The 17,566-nt window shown below is 42.1% G+C and overlaps 1 protein-coding gene across 1 annotated transcript; it reads left to right on the forward strand.

Moving 5' to 3' along the window:
- The first annotated feature begins 750 nt into the window (after positions 1–750).
- LOC136438914 (ankyrin and armadillo repeat-containing protein-like) lies at positions 751–15,000 on the forward strand. Its single transcript, XM_066433946.1, has 10 exons — positions 751–955; positions 4,183–4,458; positions 4,880–5,061; positions 6,890–8,084; positions 8,780–9,024; positions 9,489–9,645; positions 10,744–10,891; positions 12,101–12,220; positions 12,858–12,931; positions 13,554–15,000. The coding sequence occupies exons 2-10, from the start codon at positions 4,260–4,262 to the stop codon at positions 13,805–13,807; spliced, it is 2,574 nt and encodes an 857-aa protein (XP_066290043.1). The 5' UTR covers positions 751–955; positions 4,183–4,259; the 3' UTR covers positions 13,808–15,000.
- The last annotated feature ends 2,566 nt before the right edge of the window (positions 15,001–17,566 follow it).

A 17,566-nucleotide genomic window follows, 5' to 3' on the forward strand; every position in this document is an offset into this window, starting at 1 on the left:
CCACCTGACCGTAACTGTAGTAACGTACAGCAGCCTCCACCAGGCCTTCTGCGCGTGTGTAGATATTTGGCAAGGGGGGGGGGGTAGCTGGCTAGAAGAGTCAGTCTGCGGGAAGTTTAAACATTCAATTTCCACCTCCGAACTGTGCCTCAATGAAACCCTGTGGTGGCCAAACCCCCCTGGCAAAATTATTCTACCTATAGCCAGCCTAGGTTGGTAGAGACTAAACGTAAACCAGAGAGATTGTCTTCGGGCGACATTTTTGTCACCCTCTCCCTGGCAACAGTCGATTCATGTTTACAATCTCTAAGCGGATCCGATCGCTTTAGCCTGACGGTTGCGAAAGAGTTACGCCAGCCCTGAAACTAACCCTCCCCCAAAACACACACGGGAGATTATGTACAAGCTTGTCTGGTCCTGTATGTAGAGCCCTTCTGCTGAAGAACTACATTCAACACGGGTCCCGAGAAGTGGTTTGTCCGTAGGTGACCACTTCACAAAAGTGGCTGACAGGTTTGTCCACAAATGGTGGCGTTTCACCTTGGGACTCGGCCATACTGGAAAATAGGGGTGCGCGTCTGAAAAAGCAACAGGTGGTTGTCGTTTGTAACATATTGAACGCCACACAACTGCTCTGCAACAAAGATTAGCATTGTTTTGTAGTCGTAAAAAATAGTTAACAAACATATTTACGTATAAGTCATATCAAACTTTGACAAAAAAGAAAGAAAGACTATTAGTTTCCCCCGCAGAATGGCACGCCCTAAGGAAACGTATTGCCATGCATGATGTGCGGTGTTTGGTTTGGTGTTTTGTTTCCGGGGTTTACAGTCTGGTAACCGGGCTAGCGTAGTCACCGGACCCGCCGACACGAGTTGCTAGGGCCAAAGAACTCCGCCATGGAAGGGACCTGAGGGACCCACAGAGCGTTCCGAGCGATCTAGAAGAGCAACAGGTGAGACAGACAAGTCTAGAGCAACTTTAGACCGCGAACTTTCCGCGTGTGTGTTCAGGAAAGTCGCCTTACACGTTGTAACTGATGTGGCTGTTGCGGTGTACGCGGTAGCGTGTTGGTCTTTCTACTTTTGGCATGTAATTTTAGCCTGAATAATTCAAGACAGTCATGACTAGGCTATTGTGCGGCGAGTTTCAACCCCGTGTTGCACCTGTCCTGCATACCTTTATAAGAAGAGTGAGGTTAACGTAAAGGAGTGGGAAAGTCTTAGATTTGCCGTCACTTCTCGTTTGTGGAGTAAACATGTTGTCCTGTTTCTATTCACAGTTTATGAAAACATCATTACGTTGAAATGATGGTACTCAGCAAATATAACAGGAAGATGCTACAAATAGATAGACACTTTGCACTGTTGGCACAGGGATTAACGTTAACATAATAATTCTAGTTTGAGACGCACTCATTTAATTAGTTTTCACTCGAAAAGAATCACATTCGCTGAGCCTCTAGTTTTTCCAGTATTTGGTTCCAGTTCTGTGTAACTGCAAGTCTTTTAGATCAGCTGAGGCTTTTTATGGATTTGCCAATTTCTTCTTTAAAATGAATTCAAGGAAATGATGCTTGACACATTTTTAAGTCAGGTGTAAATGCTGTTCTAGCTCCCAATAAGCTTGAGCATTATGCTGATAGAAGTAAAATGGCTAGAAGCTTTTAACATCAATTAATAATGCTGCTCAGAAAGGCCAACAAGTGTAGATAAAATTGTGTCACACAGGATAATATTGATTGTTTTCCATCTAAGCTTTCAGATTCTGTTGTTTTTTGGAAAACATCTATAGATCTACAACATTACCTGATTGTCTGTGAAGGTGTGATATACAAAATTTCCACATTAAATCATTATTTTGAGATAGCGAGTACTTTGTTCTTTCATACATAATGTTTGTTTTGCATAACCGGTAAACCACCTTTAGGCGTAACACACCAGTTATGTATAGTAAGTACAAGTTGCATTAAACTGGACTGCAAGGTTTGATCCGCTCACACCGAGAAGGATCCCTACTCTTATTGATAAGTGTAGTGGGTTCTTTAAAGTGCTTGAGGTGTGGCCCTCCTCTAAAGGATGTCCTTAGCTGAAGCTAGGTACTCATTTTTACCTGAATCAAGTGAGAAAAAATAGGTGTAAAGTGCATTTCCCAAGGGTACAACATAGGGGCCTGCTAGGGATTTGAAAACAGAACCTTTAGATTCTAAGTAAGAACAACTCTAACCACAAGACCATTTTGCCATGTAACATCTATTGGATAACCAAAATTATTCACAGGGTGACTTTTCTTCATAGTTCAGGAAAACATGCAAGGCAATGTGTTTACTGTGTGCCTAATTAGATAACTTGGCCTACCCAGTAACTGTCAAATAATAGGTTGCTGTTTAAACAAAACAAACATGTACTGATGCTATACTAGAAGACAACATGCAAATTGACTGTCTCCAAATGATAAGAATGAGTCTTATTTTCAAATTAAATCAACAGTACAGTTCTAATCTCATTTAAGTCAAATCAACAATACAGTTTTAACATGTGGAAACAGTTTTGTGTTGTACCAGTTAAAGAACCATTAAGGGACAACACCTGCATTGCCACTCTTGACCATTGAGTACTCATTCTTAACTTGAACAAATAAAACTGATCCCATAGTTCTCGCTGCTTGTTTTTTTCCAGTCCGACAGTTTTCTGAAGAAGGTTTGCTTAGCTGGCCCACATTAAATAACCCTTAGTGCCACTGGAGATTAAAGAACTTGGCCTAATAGGTTTCTCCACAAACAGTGAGCTTGCAGTTCTGTGTACAAAATAGTCCAATTTGGAAATAATTTTATGTTCACATGAAAGATTGTGATGAATTATTACTTCTAGTTTTGGCATCAATGGGTTAGAGCCAGAACCTTTCGAAAATGTTGTTCAGTCTTTTAACAGTGCCCCAATTTGTCAAAGTGAACTTTTTGGATAGTCTTCCAATGTGATTTTAGGAGATAGATGAACAGCAACAAGAACCTGTGATGATTTGGTACAACTTTTTTTGTTTAACAGGAAACGTATGACGTAATTAACATACTAATGTGCATTTTCCATGGTCATCACAAACATGTTGCATGGTATAAGCACGACACTAGTTAAGGTCTTGACCAGAGTTCAGGTTTGTAAGATTTTCAAGGTGTGGCTCTCTTTATGCGAAGGAATCAATGTCTTTACACTAAACGTCCCCCACAAAGGGCTGGAATCCAACCTTCGGTGTGCCACAGGTATCAGGGCACAATCGTCCGAGAATGTAGGGCGAGATTGAGCACCTAATTGCATGTAATGAGCAACTAACCATGACAAAGCAACTACCTGTTGATGCATAAAAAACGTGCACACCACAAAAGACGTCCCTATAGTCTGTTTTGTACATATGCAGTGACTTCTAGTTGGCCCTTCTGGCTATGTTGCTACCATGTGTGAAAAAAGTCTTTTGTTCGTGTATGTGCAGCGGTATTTGTGTTTGTGTAGATACCCGATAGCTTGGAGTCATGTGCAAAACTTTTGTTTGAAATGTTTTCCCACCAGTTTGGGCCAGTTTTGTAGCTGATGGATCTGTATGACACACGTTAGGTAAAGAAACGTTCCTTTAAAACTTCTTCATGGTATTTAAACAATACTTTTGCACCAAAAAATCTTAAACAGAAGTGTTTATGTTTAATGTGAGGGTTGCAACACATATTAGTAATCATTAGGTCAAGGATGTTTCTTCATAGTTATATGCTTGGCACACTTTGCTGGGTAATGGCAGCTATGCATTTACAAATTAGAATGTGTACCTTGGTAGTTGTTGTAAAAGTATCAAAAGAAAGTTGATGCTAGCTCTCATTATTCCGCTGGGTTCCCTAAGACCGCCGCATCAAAAACTATGTTTTCGAGACCCTCTCAAAAATGTATTGAACACCTGGATATCTTAAGTGTGCATATCTCAGGGATTTGATGCTGTGATGTCTTTAAATTCCCTTTTTTCAATATAGCGGTTTCAGGTTCCTCAGCAGGATTATGATAGTTGACGCTAGCTTTTTTCTGATTACCGGTAATTTCACAAATACAAGGTAGAGTCAATGAGTTTGAACTTCCAGCGGGAAGATTATGTGAAAGATTGTCGACAGATGATATAACTGATCATTCCGGTTTGCTTGCTTTTCAGATAAATCATGTTGATCATCCAAAGATGGACTGTCCTAAAACTTGTAAGCTGAGGGATTTCCAAACCACCTGTGAACCATGAATGAGGTGGATGAACAGGGGTGGGGCCATGTCCACCATGCGGCCTTCAACGGCTACGTCAAGTCGGTGGAGCGCTTCGTCACGGCGATGGAGGACCAACTGGAGTTCACCACCCAGGATAACCTCCACTCCACGCCGCTGCTCTGCGCCACCATGTCCGGAAACATCGAGATGATACAGAAACTCTTGGACCTGGGTAGGTTTCAGGGTGTCTTTCTTGGGGGCAGCCTTGAAAAATTGGTAACACAACTATGTTCTGATGCTCCAATGTTCTGACATCCCTACATTTCGACAATCCTATGTACCTATGTTTCAGCATGAAAGTTCATCTGAGTTGGTAAAATACGTGATGAGAAATGAAGTGTTCACCAACTCAAAAAATTTCCTTCACCGGAATTTTCGACCGAATCACTCGGTCTTCTTCTTTAATCAGCAATTTGGCCCAAGTGCTGTGGACACGTGATTACGCACGTGTGATGTCAACACAGCCCTCTGTTCCGACAGCCCTATGTTTCGAAAGCCCTATGTCCCAACACCCCAATGTTCTGATACCCATATGGAAATGAAAATATCAACAGGTTGATACGGATGATTGAACCAACTTTTTTCTCTCCTAGGTTCACAGATAGACTACAAGGACAACCGGAACCATGGTGTAGTTGAGATCGCTGCGACAAAGAACTTTGTAGAAACCCTGGAATATTTCATCAAGTTGGACAACCCCAAACTGCCCGTCTGGAAAAACCTCATCAAGTTCCTGTCGTCATCAGAGGATGATGAGGCAGAGGCTGCTGGGAAGGTAAATAAGATGTCAATGTCTTTGATTTTATAAGATTTTGATGGGGATCAAATCGGGTACCATCTACTTTCGTAATTCCTTAGTGTACACTTAGACCGCCACATGAAAATAAAAGTGAATTTAAGGAGATCTACTAACATGCAGCATAAGTGATCCCTGAGGTATGCACAAAGATTCTTGGGATTTAGGCCTCGATAACATTGTTTTCAATGTACCAGTCTTAAGGGGAATTAAGTTAGCTAATGTTAGATTGCTTCGAAAGTTTAGAACATTACCAAGTGAAAATGTGGAAACTGCGATGGTTTTACAATTTCAGAGCATTTAAGATCTGCCCAATTCCAACTTTATTGGAGAAAACTAAGGAAAAGCTTACCCACTTTTAGGGACAACTATTTGCCGAGTAATTGCTCTGCTTAGAATGAGCCGGTAACTTGCCATTTCAATGTTTTGTGTTCTTGCTGCATGCTGTTGATAGCTTTTAATGATCCTGCATATAGAACACTCAGACAATGTCCCATCTATTCGCATGCCCTTATCTAAAAAGGGTATCTTGCATATCCCAACTAAAGGTATCTTGGTAATACTAGGCCTGAGGTTGTTTTGTTGTGTGTAGCAGACACCCTTTTAAGTCCCAAAGGAGAGATGGATAATGTGACACACAAAGGTAGAGAGTAATCCAGCTACAGCTATACAGCAGTCAGTGTAATCTATACGAGTATAAAGCTCAAAGGGTTTTCTTTGTTGTGAGCCAGGAGTCTTTAAATTACTTGAGCCAGTCCAGTCTGCAGAGGTGAATAGATGGTTATCAGGTGTAATTATAGGTTATACCTGTCAAAGCGGGTAGATTTATATCTCAGAGGGTGACAGGTTGACGCAATTATGTTGATTGTCTCTGGCTTTACATTTTTTGTCCATCCCACTCAATGTTTGGGAGCCCAATTTTGGTTGTTGAATCTGTTGCTTTAAGCGTATGAAAATACATTTTCATCAATTTCTTGTCATGAAGTTCAGATCTTTTGGACGGATGGGGGAAAATTTGTTTCCATCCTGCCGGGCAAGTTTTCTTCCCAGGACAGAGGGAGGGGTCCTGGAGACAGCCCTTGATTTCATGTTGCTGGATTTATTGAAAAACAAAGCAAGCATTAACCATGATGGCCCATGTCTAAGCAGTGTTTCAAGGAAGTCTACAGACAACATTTTTGGGTTGGAAAGTTTAAAGACTCAAAGACCAGTTGTTTTCTGCTACAACTTGCCAGAAGCGTTGGCATATGGCATTGTTGGCTTTAGAATACATCTTATCAGTAGGTGTTGCACTTTGAACCTCTTACCCGTTGTCAGGCTCAACATTGATTTGTGATGTAAGTAGGGCACTGAAACTTAATTATGGTACACAGCGGGCACATTTATTGTTAGGTTACCATAACGGAGGCTACCGTGTAAATAAACATTAGGCTGTTGGGAAGCAGTAAAGTTTTTTAAAGTGGTTTTTCATTTGTCGATAAGAAATGTTTACATGGCACGGGGAATATTGCAAACATTGACACAACACTTAATATGATACCAGCACCATAATATCAAAGAGCAAAGAATATAATGGATCTTTTTCATCAAGAATATCTTAAACACCTGCGGATATCTGAAGTGTGCATACCATACTGAAGCTGCATTTTGTAGATCTCTTTGAATTAAACTTTTTTCATGTGGCGATTTTATGGTTTACCCGACGGAATTATCAGAGTTTAATGTTACACGAAGGTCTTGCCAAAGTTGTTCTTGTTGATGTCATCAGACATAATTTCAATTATGCACCTGTTCCCAAACTCTCCAGGTGTTGAGGATTCTGACAACAGCAACACAAGATGGGCCCAACCCCAACCTCGAACCCTTCGTCGACTCCGACGGCGTGCTTGCAATCGTCAAGGTGATCACAGGCTTTGTCGGGGAGGAGGCAAAGGTTCAAGCTTTCAATGTCCTGGTGAACATCATCGAAAATGATCGGGTAAAGCAGCAGGTATTAAAGGGAGGGGGCATCCCACCTTCCGTCAAACTCTTAAAGACGGAAAACAAAGGGTTGCTGCTTCCTCTCCTCGTTGTGCTAAAGGAGCTGTGTAAGGATAAGCAGTACGCCGACCCGGTTGTTACAAACGGTGCCATCCCGGCTATGGTCAAAGTGTGCCAAATAATCAATGACAACGACATCTTCGTCCAAGCCATTGACGCGTTGGGAAACATTGCGGAGTCGGATCCTGAGCATAGAACGACCGTCGGAGGCACCCCAGGACTCTTTTCCACCCTCGTGAACTTGTTCGAAGACTGTACGTCCAAAGCCTTGGTGCTGTCGCTAACCATGGCTATTGGTAAAATGGTCAGAGGGGACAAGAACAACCAAGAGAGGTATGTCAACGAGTACGGAGCTTCCCCTCTGATCATGCTCGTGAGGGTAAGAAATAAAGACATACAGCTGAGTGCCATTGAAGCCTTGTACTGCTTAGCTGATGGCAATGACTTCGCACAGAAGGCTATCCTAGAGGAGGGAGCGGTCATGCCGTTGATTCAGCTGTTAAAGAGAACGCGCGCACCGGATGTTCAAGAGATGTCTGCCATGGCACTGTGGGCCCTTGCGGGAGAGGATTTGAGCGAGAGACGATCAATGGCGGGAATGATGGGAGTTCCCCTTCTGATCGAGTTCGTCACATCCCTGTCTGAAACACTGCACTACATTGGCTCGGAGGGGCTAGCGGTACTCGCGCAGGGGCCGCACAGTAAAGCGACGCTAATTGGCCATGCGAACGGTGTCCAGCCGCTGGTCAGACTGCTGAAATCGGACAAGGAATACATTGTTGCATGCGCGATGAACGCTATACGCCATCTCTGCGTGGGGACGGGTTACGTGCCCCACGCGAAGAACCAGGCGACAGTCCAGCAGGCGAGAGGGATCAAGTCTCTGATCGCCCTGATGGTCAACTCCAGGAACGAACTCATCCAGGTGCAGGCAGCCCTCACCCTGGCGTGTATTGCATTAGGTAGGTGGTCTTGGAAGTTCAGTAGCCTCTTTTACCTCAATGAAAAATGGAGGTATTTTTTTAATTGTGTGTGTGTGTGTGTGTGTATGTATGTCTGCTGTGTTTCAGCATATTATTGGTCAGCTTAACTCAAGGGAGTGAGGCAGAACCAGGGAATGCTGGATGGATTTTGATGATATTTGGCATTTAGATGGCACCTGTCCTTGGTACTGAAGCAGGCCCAAGGGGTTTCGTTTTTTAAAATCCTGGTTTCAACTATTTAGTGCATTGTACATCTGCTGTATTGCATATCACATTATGTTCTACCTGGGCTGTGATAACATTCGATACAGGTGTTTTGGACTGATCTGATTTTGTTACAGTATCCCATGAGCTTCCATAGCACATTTGGATCGCAAGTTTGCATGCTTTGAGACTGCTCCACTGTGGAAAAATGCAAACCCACATTCGGATGTTAGAATTGATGTTGTTCCAATGTTTTGTTTGAGGACACCAACTTCTGGAGCATTTTACATTGAAAACTCTAATACAGAACATTGCAATTGATTAATTATGTTGATTATTACTAGTATGTAATAAGTGCTAGTAGTAATTTTAGAATTTGATATCAGGGATACCTGAAAAACAGGCTTGTTACCTGAGTGTGTTTTTTCCTTGTATAAATGAATGAATACATGAATGATGATATTTTGCAGCAAACAAGGAAAATGAAGACCACATTGCAGAGAACCTGGACTTCAGCTTCATCCACATCCTGAGGTTGCTGTACTCAGAGAACGAGGAGGTGAAGTTGCTCGCAGGCGAGGCTCTGGCGGCTTTTGCCTTCAACAATGTTGCGCAGCAGCGGGAGATAGCGGAGTCTGGGGGCGTGCGCATGCACAACTTCCTGTCCTTCCTCGAGTCTAAAGACGAGCAGTTCAGGTGCTCAGGCGCATTCCAGGTGAGTTATGACATATGTGCTTGATTTGCATTGTACAGGTACATGCATCACATTTCAAAACTACTTTAAATATGCTTTACAGACCATTCAATGTGCCATATTTCAATTTTGAAAGTTGATAATGTCAACTCTCATGATTCCACTTGGCACTCTAAAGCTGTCGCATTAAAAAAATGATGTTAACAAGTCCTTTAATATTGAAAGTGTTTTTTTCTTGTACATGAGTTTTAAGATGCTTACAAATGCAGCATCTGTCATAAGTATTCCTATTCTATCATAGGAAAATTTGCAATTTGCACACTTTGGATATCCAGGTGTTCAATACATCATCTTGTTAACACTTTGATAACAGCATTTCTTTAATGTTGTGGTCAAAGGGTACCCAGCAGAATCATGAGAGTTGATGTTAATCCTAAAGTAACTGTAGAATAGATGATGAACTTGACTTCCCACTTCTCCCACAGATTGTGGTCTTGGCGAGGATCGTCCCCGATGAGGACCAGGCGTCCTCCTCGGCCATCGGCATCAAGCTGCTGGTGGACCTGCTGGAGTTCTCCCAGAAGGAGCAGATACAGGCCCTGACCTGCGACTGTCTGGCAAGACTCGCACATACCAGAGCAGGTAACATAGTGCTACCCAATGTTGTCCAATTTTTCCAATTGTGCAGACAGAGCAAAATGTTGAACCCAATGGAAGAAATATCAGCTCTAATCTAAAGATATAGTCATGGCCTATAACTTTTTCTCCGCCTCTTTAATTGCATTTGCGAATGCGTTTATATTGAGGTCTACGTTGAAGGGACCTTGGGTGACCTATTGTCGTTCACTTGTCAGCATTTGTAAATGGGGACCACCCTAACACACTATAAGTCATCCTGATCGGAGTCTGTTGAGAAAAAAAGTACCAAAAATGTGACACAATTAAGCTTGTGAAGTGACAAGTTGCCAACTACATGTACCAGTAAGATCAATATGCATTTAGGTTTCAAAGCTTGCCACCTGTAGTTGTACAACAACATCATACAAAAGAGTTTTGGCAGTCAATGGTATGAAACTACAAATGGTGTCCTAGGAAAAATGTTTTGAGCTTGTGTAGAGCGAAGTTACAGCGGTATTAAGACAAATTTACATATGGGCGACAAAGCTGCAGCAGGCTTCAACGACATCACACAAAAGAGTGTTTGCTCTTGGTCGCGGGCCAACTCATATAGTATTTGTTCCTGTCACTTAACCCTTTCACATAGGTGTCATGGTGCACGTAGGTGTCATGGTGCAAAGAGACTAGCATTCTGGCAAAAGCATATTTCTCAAAGGAGTTTGTTTTCTCTTGAAGCTCCTGTCACACATTCCCATGACTTTGCTCCCAACCTCTCCCCAACCAAGGTCGGCGCTCAGGGTTGGGAGTAGCCTGGAATCCATCCAATTCTAGCTCCAGTTCACTCCTCTGATCACAATAGGTAACTTTCCTGAGTTTAATGTGTCAAAATTCGTAGCCAGCTAACACTGGCCTGGATGCCAGACCTCCAATCAATTGTGTGGGGACACGATAGGTATTTCAGAGTTTGGGTGGGCTGGTACCCAGGGTAGCTGACATGGACAAAGACCTGTATGCATCCTCGCCGATCATCTCCCAACCACAGATAACCTTACTCGTTTAACAACACAGATGAACTTTCATGCAACAATGGTCTTGATTTTTTGTTTATTTTGATGTATACAGGAGTTCCGGCGGCCATAGTGTCCATCAATGGTGTGGAACTTCTGTGTCGCCTGATGATGTCACAGACAGAGCAGGTTCGGTACTGTGCCGCGGTCGCGCTGGGATATCTCACTTTCGACCACACTGCAGAGAGGCAGCTGCTACGAAGGTAAGGTGTAAGCAAGTTATTTCTTCTAATAAAGGACGCACTTTTTTGAAATTTCAACCTTCAAGATGAGGCTTCAGGTCAAAGCCAAAGTCGGGGTGCACACTTTATTTAGGTTTTCTCTCGAGAAAAGTCGCGATATAAGTCAGGAAGTCAGCGATTATTACCCCAGCAGGCTGGCCGCATCGCCGACGAGCAACGATAATTTATGCATGTTCTTATAATGTTTACAAGATAACAATGCTACATCATAGTACATATATATACCACAAGCAAAGGGATTGCATGGGGGGATCTAGGAAGGCCAGCAATATTCAACGGTAAACTCAGGAGGGCTGGCAGCACTTAATGGTAAATTGACTTTATAATTGTGAAAGGTTTTGGGGAACGAAAGTCCATTGGATTAAGAACTCTTAACTTACGTATCAATTAACCTTTAGCACTCTGAAGTACCTGTTTGGCACCCAAGTCCCTATTGGTTATAGAGTTAGGCAGTAGGGAGAAGGTTAGGGATAAGAAATAATGTGCTATGTAGAATTAAAGCAACCGATTACGCTTCATGAACAATTAGAATTGCAGACTAGGCCTTGCAGAAAAAAGCATGCAGGCCCTCTAACAGAACCACGGTCCAGAGTCTTTTATGGGCTCCTCAATGGTACGTGGTAGAGTGAGACCTAATTTTAGTTAAGGTTGTTCCCCTAACATCTGTTTTGTTTGAAATTTCTGTGTCTCTAGATTTGCTATCTTCAAACAGAAATATTACATGAGATCTTCATATATTCACCAAAGTACATTATGTAGTAGGGTCACCTGAATTTACAACAGCTGTTGTTTTATGATATGTCTATAAAGTCAACTGTACAGGGCAAATCTGACATCTTTTATCGAACTTCATTGTACAGTATCAAAAAGTCATACAGTATTATACTATCATAGATTTCCTAGTACCTTTTTTGGGGTGTCCATCACACAGTTTCGATGCTACAGACAGAATTGAATATATCTTTAGATGCAACGACCCCCCCCATTGCAAAAGTAGGTAAATATATAAAAGACTGCTGTGTCATTAGAAAAAATACCAAAACCCTTGATCTTATTGTATTACTAGTATTCAGGATGTTAAGTTTTATTCTATACCTCTATTTTGTATTATGTTTAATAACTGCCGTGCAAGTTCTTCTTCATCTCCATGTCTGTTGTGTCCGTTCCCAGATGCCGTGAGCAGCCTTACCTGGTGAAGGTTCTCCTGTACCACACCAGGTCCGGGAAGATATCGCCCTCCTTCCTGGAGGGCTGGCACCACTGCAAGCGCATTGGACTCCCACCTATACCGTAAGCAAACGGGCATTTCTGCTGATTTTGCTACATGAAAACAAGATACTGTAAATGCAGAAATGTTTGCAGTGGTTTTATGTTCGCTGTTTTCACGGTGAACTCTTCAGCGTACGTGTACTTCAACGACCACAAAACTTTTTGCCCACCTATGACTGTAGCGCTACTATTGTTTCAAACACGAACTTAAAACCACCGTGAACAGTCCATTTTCTCCCTACCTCGAAATAAAGCCACGCAAACTTAAATGCATTTACAGTATTCTACATGTATATGTGATTCAAGTGCATTATTTTTGAAAGTTTGCAGTATTTAGAGTTTGTAGTACATGAAATAGACTAATGATCCTGTCTATCCATCACAATTAGCAGTTCAATCAATGATGGCAATTGGAGGTTTGACCAATGAGAGAGTGGCCGCATGTCGGTTACATATTTGCACTTTTATGTTTTTATTTTGTATTTCTACATTTTGATGGAGGTGGGCAGGGCTTTGGGATTCGGGTCTATCATAATTATTTTACACATACACGTGCACATAACACGTTTTACACATCTTTTAACATCCAGAACAAACAATGTCCAAGAGAATTTGATGAAGTGTACTGTATTAAGTTGAACACTTTTGCCTTTCCCAGAGAAAAACCAAACTTCATAACTGCCAAAGACAGCATAACTTACCTGTCCAGCATCAAGGAGCAGCCACCGCACGGTGAGTCCACTGTCATCATCTAACTTCTACATGTTTGCATTGAGAAATGGTACAATTACTGCTTTCCCTGCTCAGCACTTAGCACTTAGGACAAAGAGTGTGGGTCTGCTTAGTTGAGCGCGATCGACAGTGGACTAGCCCCCTACTCTAGTGGCCTGTGTGGCCCAAGGGCTATAGAAACAGAGATGTCCACCACCCCTACACACCAAATGGTGTTGGGAGGATTTTAACTTTAATGTTTCTTTTGTGTAATGTAACCTTGCCATTCATGATAAGTTCAAGATAAAGGGGAAGGACTACAACCCCTCTCTGTAGAAATACACAGTCAAACCTGGTCAGGCAACCACCTGGCGCAGGCAAACACCTCCAGTAACAATCCACATTAAAACAGTTCCGTCCATTTTTAGATAGTAAATCCCACCCAGTCCTGAGCAACCACCTGTCTTCAGCAACAATTTTTCCTCAGTCCCTTGAGTGGTCGCTGAATCCAGGTTTGACTGTACCCTGCTACTGAAGCAACACAATGTGCCACTAGGCATTATAAGGGTCCGAACGAACAAACGGATCAGTAACTACAATTGCTGTGTAAAAATGACCAAATACAATACCTTGTGATCCGCAGCTCGTCCCCTCACCATCCTGAGCATGGGCGCCGACACCGCCACGGGAGAGACGGCCACGACCAGTCGACATCACAGCTCACCGCTGGGTCTCTTCCGCGACGACCGCACCGCCACCAATGTCACTGGAAGGTCGTCTCGCGTCTCCAGGGCAACCGGGACCTTTCCGCAGAACACGCCACGGTCCGCCGCGGCCCTCACCCCCGCTGAAACCCCAAAGAACGAGGATGCGCCAATGGCAGTGCAGGATGGGTAATCACCAAGCAGATGTTGGAGTAAAACATCTCTGACACTGCCACTACTACCCCAACTGTCTGGCCAGTGAGAAATCATTCACGATTTTCTTCTCCATCTGCTTGGAGATTACAGAAAGGGTGATGATTGAACATGGTAACTGTGGTATATGAGAGCAAGCGAGGAGTAAGCTACTGGCATAACATTGCTAGCCACTTGACTGTGGCAAAGCTGTTAACTTGTCAGTCAGCTTTCCGTCCCCCCTCTTCTCGTATCCTGTGTTACGCAATCTCTCGCTGCAGGCTGTACGGACCATCTCCCTCTTGGAACAGGCCATTAGGAGCAGGATTTTACCCAGGCTAACTCCGTCCCCATGCTACTGGAGATGCTAGGAATGCTCTCAACATTCTACAGGGTGATTTTCTAAGAAATTGTCTACCTCATGCCAAGGAAGATTGGGCTCCGAGGTGGACAGATGACCAATTTTTGATGGTCATGATGCAGGAGCTTTAAACCTGTTATTGCAGGGTTAAAAAAGATGTATACTTCTCATAATCATCAGTTTATGACTATCTGGCAGTGAAACTGCCGATAGTGAAAATATCAGGAGGTCCTTAAGGATCAGCCCATTTGTAATAAACTGTACAGTACTTTGACTTGAAAATGAAACTTTAAGTATTTGTGGTGATCAGTATATTTTTGCTGATTTGATAAGAGGTAACACTACTTGGAAGTGTGTGAACTGCTGTGTTGTCACTATCGTTGAATAACTCAGCTTTAATAGATGTGACATTAGTAGACAAGTCTTCCAGCAAATAAAAGATCATGACAAGGTATTAAATTGACGATATTTAGTGTAAGTCAGATCACCTTACAAGAGACATTGTTATATTCTACATTAGAATAAGGTGATGATATGCCTGTGTTTCTTCCTGTAGTTGATTTTATGAACAGTAAATAACAGACAACTTTTCAATGTTGATGAAGGTTGGACATCCAGGTAATAAGATATGCAGGGTAACAGTCTTACCGTTTCCTAAATCTATCCAGTTGCTTGAGTGAGTTACCTTGTGCATAAAACCTTTATGTTTAAAACATCCGTTGCAAGCTTAGTTGATGGATGGTTGTTGTAAAGCTACAATTTGTAAATAAGATATTCAACATTTCAAAATACATTTTCAGAACATCAATATATAAACATCCTTTGATCATTGATCTCACTTCTGTTGATTACAATGTGTTCAGTGAATTAATAGGGACTTTATACCATATTATCATACTGTGCTAAATGTAAACTTTTTCCTGACACACAAAAGCACATGGCAGTTAGAAAACATCCTAACATCTGCTTGTAGATCAGGTAGTCAATCTATGGGGGTTTTTAATCTCCAAGCAGATGTTGGGTGAGATGGACAGTCTGAAAGTGTTATGATCCTCCACCCTAGATCTGCTTGGAGATGTGGGGCTATACGGAAAACATCATCATTATCTTTCCCATCAGGATCTGTTAGGAGATTAACATGACAGCCTTGTTGATAATCCTTCTCAGTATGTGGCTAAGCTGCTCCAGCAGGTTTTGTTAGTTTATCATCCACACTAGGATAATTATCTCTGCTGGACTACAAACAACAGGTCATTATCACTCCCACCAGGGCAGACAATCAAACCTGTACCCACTTCTATATTTGCATACCCAGCAAAGCACCACATGGGGTAACACATCTCTTAACAGATCTGGTGGGAAGATAATGATGTCTGCAGTGCCTAATGACATTATGTGGTGATACCAAGGAGGTTATACTATAACCTCCTTGGCGATATCAAGTACTGAAAGGAAAAATGTGAGATATACCAAAAAGTACATATTGTGGGATATTCATTTGTCTAGGGTATTGGGAAAATATATGAGCTGACGTGTACAATGATTAACAAATATGTTTCAGTAATTTGTCTCCAGAAAAGACCAGAACTATACTGTATTACAATCCATATACACACTTTTCAATGAGGAGATACAGAGCCCATTTAAAACAAATGACTTTATTATATATGATGACAGAATGCCATATCCTTCACAGTGCTGCATCATTATGTACATACAACCATGGCGGCCTCCTCTATGTGATCTGCAAGCAGGGTTAGAGAGATTCAACAGTCTTAAAAATTACCAACCAACCATTCCTGTTCATGATAAATCAATCCATAATTACCTTTTTCTGAATCATGTTACCGCTTTCAGATAATTACCAATCCACAATTCCCTTATATCGTATGTAAACCCACCAAATAATTTCCATCATCCCTTCACAACGTTTATACACAAGAGCTACTGGCTAACCCATTGTCACAGATGCTTATGCATACTGACAAAGAAAAATCCAACAGGTTTTGAAAGTAAGTACACTTCTTTCTGCTTCAGACATTACAGGGGAGTATTACAGAAGTTGGACTAGACGTTTTCTGGCATTGCACAAGTCAAGGTCACCAAAGCCACTCCAATTGAGACATGTTCAAGTTGAAAGCTACTTGAGCTGCTCGCTGCCATTGAAAATGGAGACAAAAGCATCCTTTTTTGGCAATGCCTCAGGGGCAGAGGCCTTTGGTAATCTACAGTACGGTAAAAAGTAAAGGTAGTCCCAAAGCCTTTTTGTGGCAGTGGGTTGCCACAGGCTAGGGCACGGTAGACACGGTATTGGTAGGTGGAACCCATTCCTCTCCTTCTACCGCTTTTTAACCTCCCCAACCGAAGTCAGGTACCCATTTTACACCTGGGTGGCGTGAGGAAAGTCATGTTAAGTGCCTTTCTGAAGGGCACAACGTCGTTGGCATGTCAGGGGATTTGAACCCAGGGCCTCTGGGTTCTGGACCAAACACCCTAACCATTATGCCAACACAACGCCACAGTACACTAACTGTTGTAACATGTAATGCATGTTAAGAATCTGTATTAAGTGAATATCTTGGTTTAGTAAGCCTATTGTTCTATGGTGCCTCTTTCAATTGTAAATCATTGCAGCAAACACTTGACACGTTTTCGCCAAGAACAAGTGATCAATCCCACAAATGCGTAGTGCGTGAATTTTTGAAATACGATAAAACAACAAAAAGCTTGCCAATGTTACCTACTTGCACCATACGTCTGCCACACGATTTTCAGCACTTACAACAAACAGTTGCTACAAAAACATTAAACTACGTAGCTGCAGTGGAAGTGCCTGGAGTTGTTGATTTGCTGTAGTTGCCGGCTGTAACGAAATGTACTTCTTCTGCTACGACATACATAAAACATTATACCTATCACTTCAGTACACTGACTTCACTTTTAGTACAGCATATCCTAGTCCTTCAACTGTGCTGAACTGATATAACCCCACACTCAAGTCTTAAGATTATAAGTATCACAGACCCCTAACAATTATGACAACAAAATAGACGTAGAAAAAGCTTAACCTACTCAATCATAAATGCTGTCACTGTAGACAGGTAAATGCACACAAAAGGCAAATTATTCACAAGCTGTACATGTCAATGTTGATCCGAAAACCTCTCACACAGTTAGCTAACTCCTCAAACCCTCCCTTAGAAAAAATAGTCCCATTTTCTTTCACCATAATTCTTTCTCATAAGAAACTTTCAAGTGCTCCTGTTCTCCTGGCAGCAACACTAGCTAAATAGACAAAATAACTGATGCTGGAACTACTATGAGATACGAGAAATATCTAGTCTATAGTTAGCTATATCTGACATTTGTAGTCATTTTTCTATCTCTTGTAGTGATGAC

This window comes from Branchiostoma lanceolatum, chromosome 7, assembly GCF_035083965.1.
Source record: "Branchiostoma lanceolatum isolate klBraLanc5 chromosome 7, klBraLanc5.hap2, whole genome shotgun sequence".
Lineage (NCBI taxonomy): Eukaryota > Metazoa > Chordata > Leptocardii > Amphioxiformes > Branchiostomatidae > Branchiostoma > Branchiostoma lanceolatum.